At 38.1% G+C, this 14067-nt stretch overlaps 1 protein-coding gene across 2 annotated transcripts in view; it reads left to right on the top strand.

Annotated features, from left to right (window-relative positions):
• efna3b (ephrin-A3b) overlaps positions 1-13579 on the top strand; it is a 78535-nt gene extending 64956 nt beyond the window's left edge. For both annotated transcript variants that reach the window (XM_008431729.3, XM_008431728.3), the window contains exons 4-6: positions 509-574; positions 1461-1538; positions 9257-13579. In XM_008431729.3, coding sequence (XP_008429951.1) covers positions 509-574; positions 1461-1538; positions 9257-9375 — 263 coding nt within the window. In that variant the 3' untranslated portion in view covers positions 9376-13579. The remainder of the gene's footprint in view (positions 1-508; positions 575-1460; positions 1539-9256) is intronic.
• The last annotated feature ends 488 nt before the right edge of the window (positions 13580-14067 follow it).

Below are 14067 nucleotides of genomic sequence, written 5' to 3'. Positions count from 1 at the left end.
AGGTAAATTAGCTTTAATTCACTGGAGTTGACCAGACTAATTTTAGCATACGGCACACTGAAACCTGAAGGGCCGTCCAGATTTAGCTTTTTACTAATCGAGTCACTACTGGCTCTTTTTGCACGTTGGGTCAAAAAAAGATTTTAAAGCCTCAGTTTTTCCATTTTCACCTTCTAAGCAATGCACCTTGTTTTAATTTTAAATATTTCATCTATATTCTCGTAACTGTTGTACTGATTGTAGCACATTAAGGTTTCTATAAATTTAAAGTGCTTTATACATGAAATTCAGTAGTGTAATTCTTATTAAATAGAGCAGCAGTGAAATATGTGGTTTGTTCCCTTGGTATTAAATTAAAGTGACATTTAAACAAAAGACTACCACATCGTATTAAAACTCTAATAGAGGTACGTTTTACTGCACATGACATCTGCAGCTGACAAGGGGAAACAAACCTGCCTCCTGTGTGTTCACCGTTTTGATCCGCTGTTTGTTTTGCGTTGCGCAGCCACACCCACTCACCACCACGGACGCAGCTGTCTCAGACTACGCGTGTACGTCTGCTGCTCCACAGGTATGACCCCCCGTGTTGTGTCTCTGTTTGTATGCGGTTTGAACTCTGTTGAAACGCTCTGACTTTGCTGCAGATTTTTACCTGTGGACCACCATTTACACCTTTTTCAATCTAAAAAAAAATAAAAAAAACACTGCAGGTTCACACAAGTCCCCTCTCTTTGCTCCTCATTGTCGCCCTTCTTCCCTTTATCCCCCTCTTCCTCCTCCACAGAGAGCAGTTTCTGCTTTAAAGACCCCATCACCTCCGCCTCCTTCCTGTCCTCTTCCCCTCTCATTCCTGCTCTTTCACCCTTCCTCCGCCGCTCCCTGTCAGAATCCATTAATTGCTCTGTTCGGTCAGTGGGTGGCTATGTATACGTACCGTTATGCTCCCCCTCTCTCTCTCTCGCTCTCCCTCTCTTTCTCCGCTGCCACCTTTCAGTTTCTCCGCCCGCTCACACACGCGCTCACACACACTCGTGCTCGTGTACACACAGTCTTTGATCCCTAGCCTGTCCGGTCCTTTTAACTTCCACAGCCCTGTAGTATTAACCTCTCCTCCCTCCTTCAACTCTGCAACTCCATCCCTTTCTTCTCGCACACTGGCCCTCTTCAGTTTTGATCTGCCGTCCCTCACAGCCCTCTTTCTCTCTTTCCCCATCTCTTTGTTGAGAGCTCTGCTGATGTTACAGCTTGTCAGTCTGGTCTGCTCTGGGCTTTTTTAACCTCTGCACCCTTGTCTTGCCACTCTCTTGCATGTTCCCCCTCAAGATGTCAGAATGGATGTAATTAAAATCCTTTAGGCTGGAACAGTAGTTTAAACCCCAGCTCTCTGGTCAGCTGTGATTTAGTTTCACACAATTTCTTCTGTTTTCTCTCTCCCTCCCTCTCTCCGTCCCTGCAAGCCTCTGATGTGGATGATGAGCCAGAGCCCACAGAACCAGACTACACGCTGAGACCAGGCCTAAAAATCGATGATATTGGTAAGTGTTTAAGAGCATACTAATGAAGTTAGGTTAGAGTGTGACATACAGATCTGTACTCAATGGCATCTATGCAATTTGATGAAAAATGTGAGTGTAAATTAAATTTGAGTAACATTTGTAGTCTGTAGCATTATGTATAGAAAGATGGAAAGCATAGGGCGTTACGAAGCATGATGAATGAATAAATACAATTGAACTAGAGACAAGCTTATGGTGTGTACTATTAATACCTATATAAATATTGAAAATATAAGTACTATTACAGAAAATGAATAATGGTTTTGCACACGAGTCTCCAGGGTTGCCTGGATTATTATGAAATAGGTCACTGGTATGAAACATCTGAGTGGCCGCACACATTTACCGAGGGTGAAATGTGCCATTTTCCAAAATGACATTCATCCCATTTAACTTCACAGCACCAGCTGGCTTGTCAGGGAACTGATCCTGCTAAGCAACTGCATGAATATTCATTTTACACCTCTTCTGCAGATTTCCAGACTATTTGCAAAGTACACACAGTTTTGTGATTATCACACCTTGAGAATAGTGTTGAAAGAAATCATTAAGAAAAAAAAAAAGGCTGATTCAGATGTAATGTGTTCATCTTTGGCATCCTAAAACACTTTCCCGTTTAACGTAGCTTGGTTTTAGTCCGTTTTAATTGACGACGATTATAGCAAGCCTGTAATTTACGGCAATCGTGTTTCCACGTGGACTGTTTAAATCAAAGATTCAAGGACTGCGTTTGTCGTTGTATTCCTACAATGTCAATTTGTTGACACTCAAAAAATAAGCCAAAGACAAAACAACAACTATGAATAAGAACTGTGAATAAATAAGCTGCGTGAGTGTCAGATAAGCAACCAAAAACATAATCAATAATGAATTAATCATTAATTAATAAAATGTTGAACAGTTTCTATAAGTGTGTAAGAAACTCTGGCGCCATAGATAATAAGGCTTACCGTTTTTATTATGACAACAGCACCTCAACTGAAACCAACGTGTACACCAAGCCCGGATATTACCCAACCAGAGAGTACAGAAGTAATGCAGCTTGTAAAACATGTTGCTCTGTTGATGTGTGTGTGTCTGTGTGCACATTTGCCTTTGTGTAATAAATCAGTTTGTTCTAATAGCCGTCAGGAGAAAACTCCCGACTAGCTGCGGCAAACAGCTCCAGGTCATGCCAGTTTGATCAAATTCCTCCCCGTCTCCGTTTGTCCTCACATCACTCTTCAATCATGTTTTCCCTCCATCTTTTTTTTTCCTTCTTTTTTTGCCCTCTAATTCCCATCTTACATTTTCCCCCTCTGGAGCACATGTAGTGGTGCAGTGAGGAGGAAAGTCACCTTAAATCGGTTTATTCACCTTCTGATGTGTGAAATTGAGTTTTTCCCTTTTAATACGTATATATATATATATATATATATATATATATATATATATATATATATATATATATATAAATAGATGCCGTTACATTTATAAAAGTTGTTTTTCTTTTTTCACCAAGTATTATGTTGTAGGAAAATTTATTCTCTCAGCAAAGTAAATGTTTTTCTTGATTCATTTGGCAGATCTTTTAAAGGATTGGTATATTTGCAACACAAACTTTTTTTTTTTTTATAATTGTGACAAGTCAACAATTTGACATTCACATTTTAAGTTATTGTAATTTTTCTTGAATCCAAATGGGGTCAGATATATAAATACAGGATAAAATATGTACTTCCACCTTTCTTATTTCGGCTTTCAACTAGTTAAAGAGAAACGAGAAAATAAACTGTGACTCCGATCATCCAGCTGTTTATGGGGGAGGTTGAATTCATAGATAGTCTTTCTTCTTTATTATTTAATGTGTTTTAGGCAATGCATCAGTACTAATGCTAGTGGAAAAGTCCCAAATCATAATAATATCACCACCATGGTTAACAGTGTTCTTTGGCTTGAAAACATCTAAATTAGACCTTAAAACATAATAATGCAATTGTGGCCAACACTACTAAGTTATGCCAAATTTTCAATCATCCGACCCAAATTTAACCTGTGACAAATAATTGAATAATCAGTTACAATTCAGCTACATTTTCTTAACTTTTTCACTTTTCTTTTTCTTTCTTTTTTGCTGATGACCTTTTGGTACAGAATAATAAAACTTCTGAACCTGGACACGTGGACTTACGATATCCATTTCAACAATGAGTGCATGTAAAACTTAGAATGTGCACTTTAATTTCCTTCTAAGGTGTTTTTCCCTGAAATGCTGGAAACTGTTGTAAACTTGAACTGCTGACACAGTAGCTGAGTACAGTTCAACGAGGCTTTTATATGGGTCAGTCTCACCTGAAGTTTTATATCCCTCGTTAAATAAATAGCTTCAGAGGCGTAAGACCAAGTTATAAAACCAGGTGGGCATTTTTGAGTGAACTGTAAACAGAAATGTAGTTGTTTTCCCGTTCTCCATCACAACATCACAACTGGTACTCAGGCAGCCCCAAGCAAACATCCCTGAATGTTGTTAAACTCTTTCCCTCATTCACTGCTCGTGGTTTATTTCCTGGGTGCTCAATCAATGTCCACAGCTCAACCGAGTGCCCCCCCCCCCAGAATATGGCCTGTAGTATTAGATTTCATTTAAATCTCATTTACAACACAGATCGCAGCTCCCTGTGCAGCCATGTGATTACTGATGTCTTTCCGTGGGAGGAGGTTCATTTACACATTGTGTTGGCGGAGGTTACTGCAACCGACGATCGAGTCCGACCATCAAAGGCGAAATCTGAGCTCTTTTCTTTAATTCCCATTTTCTCTGGCAATTACAGTTTCTCTGAGTAATTTTTGTGTTTTGAGGTTGTTAAACATTTACCCGTTATTAATGGGTTTTTTTTTTACAGCTGTACTTATCAAAAGTTTTTAACTCTAGAGAAGCACCAATCAGAGGTTTGTGGACAATTTCTGATTTCTGTATCATTTTTAACTGCTAAGTTATGAACTACTGAAGTTCATAGGAATATATTACTTGTACTGGAGTACCAAAATATTTTTGGTGACCTTCCTGCAATGAGTGACCAGAAATGATTACATTAGAAGCAGAGGAGACATCCCACTGTGCGTGACAGAGAGCAGCTCCTACTGTAATACTACAGTAGCATCAAGTTATTCTGTCTTTAGCATCTTATTTTAGCATTTAACACTAATCGTGCTGCTAGCATCATTAATACAAACATCACTCTTCCTTTGTTTCCTCAAGGCAATGCAGACTTTAGCTTTAAAGGGCAGTTGCACATATCAGCTGCATCAGAAAAATACAACCCCATTATTTTTCTATTAAACCACTCAAGCAGCAACATCTGAGCCGCCGCTACACGGTGATCAGAAAGCTGTGCCTCATCTTTTTACCTTAACTGTGAAATGTCCTCGAGGCTGACAACATTTCTAAATCCATCATGTTCCGTTACAGATGCTAAAAGCTCAAGAGAATAGAAACCTTCTGTTAGCTGCTACACATCTGTTTGCCTCGACCGATTCAACAAAACATCCAAAAGCTGGCTCTGAATCGATGGCAGTTTTTGGGTAGAGTACACAAAAACTGTACACAGGTGTAAAATAATACAAAACAATAAACGAAGGCAGGAAAAAAATCATTTCTTATTGCATCTTTCAAACATTTTTCAAACTGAATAAGTTTCTTTTTACTACATACTCCAAACTGAAGTACTGAAGTCATGACTTTCATGAGTGAAGTCATGAAAAACTGACTTCAGTTTTACATGCTGTCATCTTACGCTCCAATTTATTTGGTTGAATCTCAATACCAAAGATAAGACCGCTTTGGTATTTTTCTTAAATATTATTCTAGCATTGATAAGGTGATTCGTAAAGTTTTCTGTTGCAAACATATTTCACACAGTAGATAATCAAGCGGAAGATAAATGTTTTCCCTCGTTCTGTTTAAGACTGTCGCTTATTTTGCAAGATCAGAAGTTCGGATAGTAAAATTTGCTTTATCCTTTTAGTTTTGACGATGCTTCTTCCTTTCAGAAGCAAGTACTGGAGAGATAATTTGTGAAGAAAAAAAATCTACAAAAGCTGAAACAAAGACTTCAGAAACACTGGAGGACTATTGAAGAAAACACTTTAAAGGATAGCATAAACATGGCTTTAAGGAAATACAGTTTATAGAGTTAATGTAGTGTACATAAGCAGATACCTGAGGAAAATATTGTTTAAAATATTATCTGGTAATTCACCTATGCTCTGGTTAAATTTCGACTTAAAATTTAGAGTGTAGTTAGAGAACAGCTGCCCAATGGAAATTGTTGAGAAAACAAATCCCTGGACATCCAATGCTTGTACGAGACCATCTGTTGAAATGATCTTCAGGAGTTTTTATCAGTTTTAAATTGATATTGGAATAAATATAAACACATCTGAAATCTCTCTTCTGTTTAGCCTGTAATTCAAGATTCAAAAAGCTGCTCAGAATGTTTACCACTTTCCCATTGTGTTACAAATCGTTGAAAATCCGTTCTCTTATTTGGACATTAATTATTCAGAACTCAATTTGCCATTTCTTCGAATTGAGCTTAAAATCACAAACCCTAAACCCTTTCAATATAATATTGAAAGGGTTTAGTCATTTAAGGTGTCGACAGAATGCGTTTAATTTAGCCTATTGTGCCTTTCTTTGAGACTCTTTGTAAACTCAAATCCGTCTCATGAACATAAAACATAATTCATGAGCATTGCACTGGACTGTTCACTCTTGCGCATCCCTTTTTTTTTTTTTAGAAATGTATAAGGTATAGTTTCAATATATATTTATTACTGAGTGCTGAGGCCATTGTAGAGGGAAGAGAAAAAATTTATTTGACATGTTAACAAGAAAAAAAAATATATATTTTTTCAAATTGTAAAGTCATAAATAAAAACCTCAGATTTTTACTGAAATCATTAAAAATGTCAAATTAAAAAAAAGAAAACTACCCATGAAGTTGTCCAAGATGGAAACAATAAAGCTATGAGATGCACATGTGACATAAAATTAATATAGAAATGTCTGATTTTTTATTTTTTATTTTTGGTGATAATTGACTTCTCTGTGGCCATGTCATTCGTTTTTTGTTTTTTTTTTTATCTACAATGGCCCTAAAACTCTGTCATATATTTGCCATAACATTTATCTCATGTTAGGACCAAATTTATCTAATATAATGTGTCGTCTTTATATTGATCTACAGGGTGTTGCTCTAAAAGTGTGGGTATTATATTATCCAGTTGGGTAGCATCACATGAAAGATGCTCTGAAGTGCCTTTCGGCTGTGTTTGTATTTATATCTGTAACTCAATAACTGTGAACGATGCCGGTTTACAGACTGCTCTTTATAAGGTCATTTTTAGCTCCTACTTGAGGGGAAGCATCTGTCTCGTGGCTGCATGGTAATTGATCAACATGACACTCTGTACATCTTTGGTGAATAATTAAACATACAACCGCAACACCAGAGCATGCCCTTAAAATAAACGTGTACACAGCAGAGAAACAACTTTTTCTTTTTTTCTTCTTCTTTTTTTAATAAATGTTGGTCTTAAAAATAAAGAACAACACTGAAGCACAAGGTTGATATTACCGGCATTTCACAGAGGAATTAAAATGTAATTTGGAATTTAACTCCTGTGTTAACGTGACTTCACTCTTCCGGTCTCAACTGTGAATGCAAACAATAAAAAAATATATATATTTTCCAGAAACCATGATGGGTTTTCTGGGGCTACTTTTCGCCTCTTGTTGTTTTCACTGAAGTAACAGTTTTGTTATGGAGGCTGCATTTCATACTGGGTTAGTATTACCAATTTTTATTTATTTTTTTCCATTACTGCATGCAGATTTCAGGCCTGATCAGTGGCTTCTAGCTGTAAAAGTGAAGCTGTGCACTGAATGTTTATTGTTCCTCTTCAGGTCCAAAGATTTAGCTTTGTTTCTATTCGACTGAAGAAGGTTACGGCACAGCCATGCACTGATTTATTCTATGCATCTGCTCAGTCCTTGAATGGGTTCATTGTCAGCTAATGACATCGTAATGTAAAGCTAAGTATCATTTGCAAAGCTATGGGAACTAATCTTGTTACTAGTTATAATTTGAGATAGTGGGACCATATTGGTATTGAATAAGTAGGGTCCCGAAATGGAACTTTAAAGAACTTTAAAGAACTTTTTTTTTTTTGCCAGCTTCGATGAAAAGTATTCACACAAAGACGACCCAAGCAGCACACATTCAGGCTCAATGCTGTTTACATCAACAGCAGATCTTTTCACCATTCCACAAGGTCATACAGTGATGCATAGACAGCTCACAGCACCATCTTCCAGTACTAATTTGTTGCCTGCGACAGACAATATGGGCGTACGTGTCAGTGTAATGAGGCATAGAGCCAGATTTTAGACCAGTTATGCAAGATTCTCTCCAGTCTGCTTGTTGTGTATTTAAAGTCACATTCCTCCGTCGGTCAGCTGCAGAGAAACACAGCGAGGTAACAAGAGTGTCCCGACTCCCTCAGCTGCATGCTTGGACAAAGCGTTTAACCTGAGGGCCACTGCTGCATAGACCTCATTAGACGGCCCCGCCGAGCACACCAGAGCAGGCCGGCTCTGAAACCAGGTGTCAGCCGGTCATTACTGTGCTGTTTGACCCACAGGGCAGCTGGAAATATTCTAGAGCTAAATACAGAGCCGGGTGGAGAACAACGAGAGCGTCACCGCTTTATTTCCTTATCTCTGGTCCGCAAACAACCACTAATCAGCCTCAGATGACTTTTGTGCAGACAAAAAATTGTGCTTCTGTCTCGCCTCCCTGCCCATTAATCAAGTGACTACAGAGGGTGTGTTTGGCTGCACATGTCTCAGAGGTGCTGGCATGCAGCGAGATGTCTGCTTCTGTTTTTTTGTTTTTTGTTTTTTTTTTCCTTTTTGTTCATTGATTACACATCAACGGTTGATGTCTAGTCATGAACAAAAGAATACAAACTATTTTTAGATTATCACCAGGTGTAGAGGCCTGGAGCTGGAAGAGGTTCACTGCACTTATTGTGTCTCTGTCTAAGATTATTATAGAAATGTGTCACTGTATTAAGACAATAAAGCTCTGTAACAGCCGCTATTACATATATGGTCTATCTATTAACGTATTTCTATTTGGCAGAGGTTTTTTTTGCCAAACTAATATATTGTTGTTTTCAGATCTGCAATTCTTGCTGCCAATTTACTTCCATCTGATAACAATAAACAAATCATTTTGCACCTATTTACTTATCATTTTCTGACACACAAATGATAAGTGCAAACTGCGTAATTAAATGGTTCATGTAATTGTTTTTTCTTAAGCTCTTATGCTAAACCCTTCTGACACAAGATCAATTAATTCCTGATCAAACACAGTACAAGGAACCACATTTCCTTGCAGGTGAATAATAGAAAAGTATTATAAACCAGCTGGGAAAGCTTGTATGAAATCTCACCAAAGAAGGTAAGTACTAACACAAGTTTTAACACAAAATGTCGCCTTGCATATGGCTTCCCAATCATGCAACCAAGCCTGCCAAAGTGAGAAATGAAAAAAGATTCAAAATCTTTCCGTCAAATTCCTTCAAAACCTTACGGCGGCGGGGTAAGGTTGTTTCAAGATATCGTTTCTTCTTTTTCTATTTCACAGACGAATACAACCCATTTGTTCCCAAACTGGAGAAGAGTGTCAGCGGCAGCAGTCCGTCCAGGGATCGACTTCTCCTGACCGTGACGATGCTCTTCCTTGCCGCCCTCTTCATCTCCTAGCAGCAGGTGTTGCCGTCAGCGTCGCCATGCCTTTCGGGGAAGACGTTCGCCATCAGCGTGTGGGGGAGCTGGGCCGGAGGGAAAAGCGAGGGCATAAAGGAAGCAGGAGGGAAGAGCAGCAGGGTGTTTTTTTAAGCTATACATTTTTCAATTGTCAAAATGCAAAACGAGTAAGTTTGGACAGCTGTTTTTTTTTTTGTTAGGTTTTTTTTTATGGGAGCACCGAAAGACCTCAAGGGACTCGGTGACACAGACCAAACTGTTAAGTTGTGCTAAACACAGCCTGTTCTTGCAGGCGCAGGTGCCGTTGACTGTGTTTTTGTTTCTGTGTGCATCTGCTTGCCTGTGCGTCTGAGCAGGCCGCAGGGTGAGCTTGTTGAATCACGCTCACCCCTCAAAACATTTATACAAGCAGAGAGGAGGAGCTAAAACCTCCACTTAATGGAAGAACTCCAGCCACCCAATTATAAATGATCTGAAGATTTTTTTTGTTGGACCTGATTGGCTATAACACTTTCTTAGGGCTAGTTGCCATAGTTTCTTGCACCAAGATGAAAGGAGCAAATTTCAGCAGAACTGAACTGATATTGCCTTTTCTTTTCTCGTTCCTAATGCTGGGAGCTTGTCCTAATCTGCAGAGGAAAATATATAGAATCCAACAAATGATCTGCGCTGGGTCTGGTTAGGAAACTAGACAGAGTAGCTAATAGTTTATACACACACACACCCAGAAAAGAACACCGCTGGGCTCAGATGCAAGCGTTTCATCAGCCATCTAAACTGTGTCATCCTACATTTATGTCTGATCAATCTATAGAAGGGAAAAGGAGAAAATACAGAGCATTTAAAAGTTGAATCTTTTACTATATTGTAATTTTTTTGTGGGGGAGAAAAGAAAAAAAAAAGAATTTAAATGTGCCATTTACAGAAACTGCAAGGGTTTGTTAATGTTTTTAATTTTCAGAGTTAGAGATTATTTCCGTCTTGTTCGCTAAAATACTCAGTTATATTCCTCTGACGTCTCTGGGGTTAACAAAGCACATGATGGCGACGGAGCAGCCACTCAGCAATACTGCGCCTCCTCACAGCAGACTGTTCAGACGAGAAGAGGAGGAAGGAGATTTCATTCACACGGCCACAAGCGTCACAAAAGAAACAAGTTCCCCGCTGGTCCAAGATTCCTCCATGTTCTCTGTAAACCTTTACATTAGATGTTCTGGTTGTGTTTGAGTGAGAAAATATGCTTGGCAGTTAAAAGAAGTGTTTTAAATGGTACTAACAAATGAGAATCTATCCACATGTGGGTTGTGTTAAAAGTAATGCAAGCAACAAAAAAACAAAACATGTTATAGAGGCAAACTAAGTGCTACGGTGGGGGAGATACAGCAATTCAATTACATCGTTCAGTCGCATCAGAATATAGCATTTCAATAGTTGCTAGCACCTTATTCACCGCGGTCCCCCATCCCTGATGATCCCCCGTAGAGAGAGTGGCTCACTGTAGTTTCTGGTAACACAGATGGAGGTGATGATTATACTGTTGATTAAAAGAATGATGATGATGATGGTGATGATGATGATGGACTGCGAGCTGACGGCTGGCCCACAAGGTCACTCATCGGCTCACCCACCGGCACATGAGGCATTCAGGTACTCGTGTAAATGTCACAACAGACATAGAATGAAATTTACAAAGTCTTGAAATATACAGAAGTGAAATGTGCTGTAAGAATCATTATAAACTTGAAGTTCTGGGGTTTTTTTCCCGTTTTTTTTTTTTTTTGTGATTTGTGTTTTCTTTTCCATTCTTCTGTAGCTGATTAATGAGGTACAGTTGTAACCAGATATTAACACTGTGTAAAAAAGATGTGTGTCCATTTTTTCCCTCCCTGTCTCACATTAAATCAGACAAAAACATTCCTATTTGGGTCACTTAGGACGAGCAAAGTTCCTTCTATCTACTAAGAACTCATACATTTGGAAGAATTATCTTGACTTGGGTCAAACATTTTGGCCATTCTTCTACTTAAATTTCTCTCAATAATTTTCTGGAAAACAGATCCTGACAGAATCGGTTAGAAGTTAGAACCGAGTTTGGCTGCTTCTTATTTGCAAGTGTTTTAACAGGCAACACCTTTAGTTACATGGGAATCGTACCCAAGGTTTAACCAGACTTGTGGAAGTCCACAGCCATCTATCTTCCTGTTATCTTGACTCCAGATTTTTTTCATGATTTCACACAAGGAAGTTTGTAATTTAAGGTGTTGCCTAAATTTCATCAGCACTTAACTTTGGCTGTTCTAAATGACCTAAAAGAAATCAACTTGGACCGATTTATTGTGAGACTGAGAGGAAAAATGGTGGTCTTTTTTGTTTTTTTTACAGTGTATGTAAATATCTATCTTCAAATGTTTATTTTGGTTATGTTGAGCGGATGATCTGGGGTAAAAATTTGCAAACTAAAATGGAAAGAGCCATATGTAAATGTGGGCTGTGGAATATCTCTTTAACTTATTAATTTTTTTAAATAATTTTTATATTTAACAACAGGCCACGCCTGTGTTGTTTTGATAAGGGGTCATATTATGTCTATTCCTCACAAGTCAACCATGATCAATGAAAGTAAGCTATTACACAACGTACATGTGGGGTATGAATACAAGATTTGACTCTTTACCTCTGTAATTTAAACACTTAAGCACCTGGGAAAATGAACTCGTACACAATAGTTTAAGTACATGGGGTATAAAATAGTTTGTAGAAAATGACATGGGCAACAGGGGCAAGAGAATGAAAAGGATCTGATTGGAAGATAGTGATGAATTTAGCCATCATAAGAAACTTTGTGAAATATTTTTGTTTGCAGTTGCTCTTTATAAACTAAGGAAAGAGAACCAAGACAAACTGCTTGGGCATAATCTTTAAAACAAACTTGGTCTCTCGTATTACCTTTGATGAAGAAAAATGATTTTAGAAAAGGTTTTAGTTAAGCATAGCCTACATCCCACAAAGCTTTCTGATGGTTTTATGTCTGGTCAAATGAGTTATTATAGACCTACACATTTCTTTTAAAGATGTGTAAAAACCCCAAAATAGATATTTAATTGTGGTGGCATAATTTCAGCCTAAAAAAATATGAAAAAATCCAACCTTTAACTTTTTTCTTTGCTTTACAAAGTTAGTAATAGACGCATTTTTTTTTTTACTTGAGTCGTTTCTACAAAAAAAAAATCTGGTTTAAGCATTTTAATTTATATATCTTTTAAAAGTTGACAGTGTCTCAGGATTTTGAATGAGTAATCTGTGACTTTCTGTGTCCCTTGTTCATAAATACAGAGGTCCGTCTCTCTTATCCGCTCTTTGTGAAGACAAGAAAACATGTTACAAGTACGGAAGATGTGTGTCAATTCTCGTAAATCAAGAAATGGAAAAAAGAAACTACTCAGCCAAAATTGACTATATTAACAGTCACAGCAATGACAAAAAAAAACAGAAAATTGGAACTCTGTTAATATAATTCTTTAATCTATCCTCTTTTCTGACGTAATTGTGTGCTTGTAGTTAAAGAGTCCATTATTGTTATGAAAGTTTTAAAATCTCTAAAGTCTTGAATTTCTTACTGACGACTGCAAACAACACGTCTGGAGAATCTTAAGTTAAACAGACAAGAGATTGTGCCTACAAACGAATAACAAACTCGATCACAGTTATGTGATGCAGCCCATGTGTACATATGGCTCTCAGTGGAAGAGTGAGGTATTAAAATGTTGGGGTCGGAGGGTTGAGGATCACCCTGCGAGAGCAAATCACTCTTCTAGAAGTTGCACTTAAGAACTCAAGACATGAGAGCAAGAGAGCGAAAGAGTGAGAGGCAGAACCGATTTCTGTTCATCACTGTAAATGTGCGTGCGCGTGCGTGCGTGTGAGTTTGCGTGCGTATAAGTGAACAGGTAAGAGACTGTGTGAGTCACTGTCTGTGTTTTTTGTTCCTTCGCTGTCAGTGAGAATGTGCGACCAACCGTCTGGCAAAGCAAAAGCATTTAATAGCGTTGGAAACAACATTTACAATCATGTTTACCTTTGACTGGAATGACTTTAAACGAACTTGAAAAATAAAATGTAAACTGAACAAACCATAACAGAGGTTATAACGGTGATCAAGATAACAAAAATAATAAGCTTACAAATGTTACTTTTAAACAAACCGTGTTTGCGTCTTTATTTGTCTCACTTTTTAATCCCTCGTCTCCTTCCACACAGTGTCAGTATTTTCCCAGAATGTTATACCAGGTATGAGGTTGAAGGTGTTCCAAGAAATTCAATTCAGTTTTCCGTCAATGATATTGTTTCCATGTACGGATGTGTGATTTTTCCATGTCAAAGTTGAAGCATCAAGGCTGTCCCACAGCAGTAATACCTTTACCCGCTCTAAATAGGGAAGAGAGTCATTTTAATCGCCAGATCAACATGCGAATAGCAATGGGAAACATTATCACGTAGCATCTGGAGTGTCTGAACTGGATAATGAAGAGATAAAGCTGCTCCTGATATAATATTACGGTAGGAAGGATTGTCTGTAATCTTATGCAACAGGTTTTGTCAAACAGGTGTGAAGTGTCTGAGCCCACAGGAAGACATGAGTACAGCACATACAGGACACCAATAGAACATGATGTTCTGTGTTGAGAAGGT

Source organism: Poecilia reticulata, chromosome 16, assembly GCF_904066995.2.
Source record: "Poecilia reticulata chromosome 16, P_reticulata-male-v2, whole genome shotgun sequence".
Lineage (NCBI taxonomy): Eukaryota > Metazoa > Chordata > Actinopteri > Cyprinodontiformes > Poeciliidae > Poecilia > Poecilia reticulata.
Note: the sequence above shows the minus strand (reverse complement) of the source record. Positions and strands in the feature narration are given on the sequence as shown.